Source organism: Penaeus japonicus, unplaced genomic scaffold (genome assembly GCF_977035675.1).
Source record: "Penaeus japonicus unplaced genomic scaffold, GWHDUDI00000001_assembly GWHDUDI00000028, whole genome shotgun sequence".
Classification (NCBI taxonomy): Eukaryota; Metazoa; Arthropoda; class Malacostraca; order Decapoda; family Penaeidae; genus Penaeus; species Penaeus japonicus.
Genome location: NW_028234430.1, coordinates 32631721 through 32636720, shown reverse-complemented (window position 1 = coordinate 32636720; position 5000 = coordinate 32631721). Strand labels below are relative to the sequence as shown.

Genomic DNA, 5000 nt, shown 5'->3' with positions numbered 1-5000 from the left:
ATAATATATATATAATAAATATATATATATATATATTTATATATATATATATAATATATATTTATAAGTATATGTATAATTGATTTTAAATGTGAAGAGATTGGTGTCACCATTGAGTGGATGATGCCTCCCAGGACTAGAGGATGTAGTAAGGAAGAGTACTCATGTAGTGTCATTTGTGTGTCTGCCACAGCATGCAGATGGGTGGAGGCATGGCTGGTCTGGCCTGGCCGCAGCAGATGGTTCAACTCCCGAGTGTGCCTAACCCGCCAACGTCCACCACGACCACCACCACGAGCATGCCCACCGTGGACCAGGCAGAGCAGCCGCAACGCCAGCAGGAGCAGAACGCACCAGCAGACCCTCAGCAGCAGCAACAGCAGCAACAACAACCACAGCAGATTAGAATGAATGCTCAAGGTAGGGGCTTCGAGCAGAAATCTATGTAGGAAAAGGGTACTGTAGCATAACCATTGTGTGGAGTCCAATTAACATTTCATTGTAATACATCATATATAAATTCCTTCCTGATTTAGATTAGAGGGGGGGGGGGTCTATGTGGAATGACATTGGCAGTGCTAACAAATGGTTGTCACCAGAAAATGAACCTTGTCCTTCTACCAGGTGGTGAGGTAGAAGATGATGACGATGACGAAGGTATGGGCCGTGACTGGCTGGACTGGATCTATGTCTTGTCGCGGATGGTTGTGCTCCTCTCCATTGTCTACTTCTATTCTACAGTCTCTAGGTTCATGATTGTCGTCTGCATCGCCATGTTGTTATACCTGTGAGTATATCTTTGTGAGAAAATGTCTTTATTTGAAAGTTTTTCTGTTGCAACTGTTGAATATGAAAAATAACAATTTCTCATTTGGTTTAGTATGTTAAATTACATTGTATTTGTCTGTCTGTTTCAAGATACCAAGCTGGCTGGTTCAGACCTGCACGGCGTGTGGAACAACCCCGTGAGGCTGACGAAAATGAAAATGAGAATGACAATATCCAGGATGACAGAAACAACAATATAAACAACAACAACAACAACAATGACGTTCCTGCGGAGGCGAGAAATCCGGGCGAGGAAGAGGGTGGTGCTGGCGACAACCAGGAGAACGCCCCTGGGAATGAGGGGACAGACAGGGTGGTGGAGGAGATCCCAGTTAGGCCCTCCATCCTGGCCCTCTCGTGGACCTTCCTTACGTCCCTCTTCACGTCGCTCATCCCCGAACAACCACAAGTGATTTAGGTGCTGAGTCCTGCTTTTCTTTGCCAGTCAGAGTGGAGTAACAGTGTCAGTCGATTCCCAGATGTAGATCGACTGACTTGAGTTGCTCACCTGTGCGGCACACAGGGAGGACTGAACGCTGGGAAGTGGGTGTGGAGGACATATAACTTAATCGCCTTGTTTGTTCTAGTTTATTTGTAAGTAAGCATGGTTGCCTATCAGTATTTCTTGAATATGGTAAAAAAAGAATAAAAAAAAATAAGAGGAAAAGAAATATATATGCTGAAAATTGTAAATTGAAGATTTTCCGTGCTAAAGTAGCTTTCTAAGCAGCACTTGGGTTAATCACTTCGAAAAAGTGAGTCTTCATTCTTTAGAGTTGATTCTGCACTCACAACTGTCAATGCTTGTATTTGGTTGACAAAAGAAAATTATATAATGGAGCACTTGGGAATATCACTTGTGTATTTGCCATGTTATTGTCTACTATGTAGCATAGTGACATAGATTAAAGAAAAGACAAAAATGGTTATATAGAACTTAATATATGTATCATCAGTATGTAAAAAAGTAACTTGGTGATGGCATATGTCATTTTCTTGTCTTTTGAAAAAAATGTATATCACTCTTTCTGTAAGAGGAGCAGACAGGGGCATCCTGTTTTATCTTGTCCTAAAAGCTTTAGTTTTACATATTTCATATCGGATGTTGAAAGGTTACATTTATGAAGACTTACCGAAAGATCATTGATCAAGGAACAATTTCTGAGACCTGGGAAAATCATTATTTTTAGATCACTCTGTTGTTACCAGTGATTTAAAATGCAAAACATGATGTAAATATATACTTTAACATTTGGGCTGGCATTGTCTTCACTCTTGCATCTGTTTTCAAGTTTACATAACTGAACAATACATGGCCAGTGGACCTGCAAGGGTGAATTAAATGCTTAGGCCACAATACTCGCTATTTATTCTTATTTTTTTATCATTCACCTCCTACCATTCATGGAAGTCAAAATGTACAGAGAAACAAGTCTGTCTGTCTGTTGTTGTAGGGTGTAACTGTCCTCCAGTCTTATATTGCTACTTTTGAGCTCTATTATTTAGAAGGCTTGACTGTTACAAAATGACTTGTTATTGTACTGTCTGTCTTCCATGTTGTACTGAGAGGACACAGGGTTGACATGCCATAGTTTTATTTTTCTTGTACTTGCTGACTGGGTAGTTTTCAACAGGGGGAAAGAAAAAAGAAGAAAAAAAAAAAAAAGAGGAAAGAAAACACTAACTTTATGATGACTCCTTTGTCTTCCTTCCTGCTAATTTTAATACCATCAGATGCCATTGCAAAGCATTGATTTCCAATGATGCCATCATGAATTCTTGAAGAATCCTAGCTGACCTTTTCAATTGTATCAAAAGAGGTTCTGCTTGTGTGAAGGAAGGTGCAGGAGCTGGTAGACATGTTGCAGAAGCATTGCTCAGGATAAGGCATATGTAGGGCAACATGTACAACTACCATTAGAAAAAATAATCGGGGTTAACAATGTCAATCTGAAGAGGGAGGGAGGGAGGGAGGGTGGATGGGAGGGAGGGAGGGAAGGAGGGAAAGGTGCACAATTCTCCCAGTGAAATGTCAAGCAAACCCCCTCCCCCCCCTTCCATCCTTCTAAATCAGTTCCTCTTTGATCTAGGTAAGACAACTGTGAAAAATGCACTCCATGTAAACACAGGAACAATACAAGACATAAATCAAGTGGTCCATATAAGAATTTGTCGATGTGTTTGGTTTAAAGACCCAAATTTCCCTCTCTGGATGTTCTTAAGAAAAAAGTACCCATTTTGTACCTTTCTCCTATTCATACTTATGTTTCTGTGATCACCAGTGTAAAATAGAGATTATATTTATTTCATATAGCATAGCCTATAAATAGTTTATAAAGTCAAAGGATTTTTTTTTTCTCTTGCCTTTAATAAATATGAATATTATTATTATCTGAGTACTTTGTTCTAACAGATTAATTTTTCTTTCATTCTGTATACGTTTTGTATAAAGTCACATTTATCAACCATTATTATTGTATGAAAAATTTATAATGCTTTATGTTGGAAAACGTGCATGGGAATATGCTCTTCAGACATAATAAAGCTATGTGATGAAAACGCCTTTCTTACAACCTGCTAAAAATAACGAGAATCATTCAATCCCATTCTCTTCGTTTGTAAAGTTGAAATCGCCCTTGCATGCGGAACTTCTGCAGCCAAAAAAGCAGCTCGGATTTTAATTTCAAAGAAAGGAAAGTTTAGAGTAAGTCCCGTGTTACGAGCTGCTCAGAAAGCGCGATCTGCAAGGGATTTTTTGCCAGCACAAGGCCACGAGGAGGCCATGGTGGGAAGGTGGAGGGAGGGAGAGAGAGAGAGAGAGAGCGAGAGAGAGAGGGGATAGAGAGAGAGAGAGAGAGAGAGGAGGTGGAGAGGTGGTTGTGCCTGAGAGCGCCCGTGCCTGCTTGCCTGCCTGCCTGCCTGGCCACCATTGCCACCACACAACCACCGCACATTTTTTAGCGTGCTTGCATCCCGCCAGCGCCTACCGCGGGCCGTAGCAGCCGCGAGGAGGTCACGGGCGGGAGAACAAGAGGCCTGGTGCTCATTGGCGAGGCCGGCCAGGTGGGGAGAGAGGGCGAAAATGTGTCCCAAAGTTGGGGCAAGTCGCGAGTCCTGAAGCGCGAGCGAGCGAGCGAGTGAGTGTCCAGTGCGGCCGTCGCTGCCGGTCCCTTCCCTTCCTCGGGCCTCCGCCGCCTTCCCGCGCGCTCATTGGCCGCCGCCGCGCTTTCTCGGTTCTGATTGGCCGAGAGCAGCACCCAAAACAAAGCCATTTGGTAAACAAACATCTCAGCTGACAGACGACGCCGGACGGCCGATCAATGGCACCTTTTAGTATTTTTCTCCTCACTTAATGGAAGTGTGTTGCCGAGAAGAGCCATCAACACCCATGACAGACCGGAGTGTGCTCAGTGACGATGAGAAGAGACAGCGTATCGACCTCGCGCCCGTCCCCGGTGGCATGGAGCTGAAGGTGGGCGGCGAGGAGGCTCTCTCGGGCCAGGCTGACCACGGTGGCCAGGGTGGCGAGGGTGGCCAGGGTGCTGGTGCTGGTGGCTGTGAGTCGAGGCTCTTGCACGACATGGGCCCGCAGGCTGTGATACACAACCCTCCCGGGGAGATAAACGGACACATTAGTGAGGGCACGGCGGGCAAAGGTGATTCTGTGTATGACTTCGACCCCGACACCGAGGGCGAGATGCCCAGCGCCACCGAGGAGGACTCTCTGGCCTCCCCGGACAAGCACAGTGAGAGGAGCGAAACCACGGACAGTAATGTGAAACATGAGCCTGAACTGGAGACGTTAGACGACTCCGAAATGGTGGGGGAGGAGTCGTTAAGTGGGTCCTTTCACGATGACGTTTATCCCATAGAGCCCCCGATGGGCGACACAAGCTTCGGAGACATTCCAAGGCGGGGACGAGGGCGGCCCAGGGGGAGCAAGAACAGAATAGACGACGGCAGGGGGCGCGGCAGGGGATTCAAGTTCAGAAGAATGTCCGAGGACCGCACCTGTACGGCCTACGACCTGCGAAACATTCCCGACCCCTTTGCGAACCAGCGCAGGGGCAGGCCCAGGAGCAGGTTTATCGTCGACCTGGGCGAGCAGAACCACGAAGCCTGGGCCAAGTCCAAAGAGGAACTTAATATCTCTGATGCAGAACTGACGACTT

The 5000-nt window shown here is 45.5% G+C and overlaps 2 protein-coding genes across 5 annotated transcripts in view; both read left to right on the top strand.

Annotated features, from left to right (window-relative positions):
* The window catches only part of Herp (Homocysteine-induced endoplasmic reticulum protein), a 13322-nt gene extending 9935 nt beyond the window's left edge, over nucleotides 1–3387 (top strand). For all 3 annotated transcript variants that reach the window (XM_043023177.2, XM_086553692.1, XM_043023179.2), the window contains exons 5-7: nucleotides 194–420; nucleotides 625–787; nucleotides 919–3387. In XM_043023177.2, the coding sequence (XP_042879111.1) occupies nucleotides 194–420; nucleotides 625–787; nucleotides 919–1246 (718 nt within the window). In that variant the 3' untranslated portion in view covers nucleotides 1247–3387. The remainder of the gene's footprint in view (nucleotides 1–193; nucleotides 421–624; nucleotides 788–918) is intronic.
* Nucleotides 3388–3534: 147 nt separating this feature from the next.
* Nucleotides 3535–5000, top strand: part of LOC122257709 (uncharacterized) — a 45114-nt gene continuing 43648 nt past the window's right edge. For both annotated transcript variants that reach the window (XM_043023176.2, XM_043023175.2), the window contains exon 1: nucleotides 3535–5000. This exon is cut by the window's right edge and continues 13 nt beyond it. In XM_043023176.2, coding sequence (XP_042879110.1) covers nucleotides 4181–5000 — 820 coding nt within the window. In that variant the 5' untranslated portion in view covers nucleotides 3535–4180.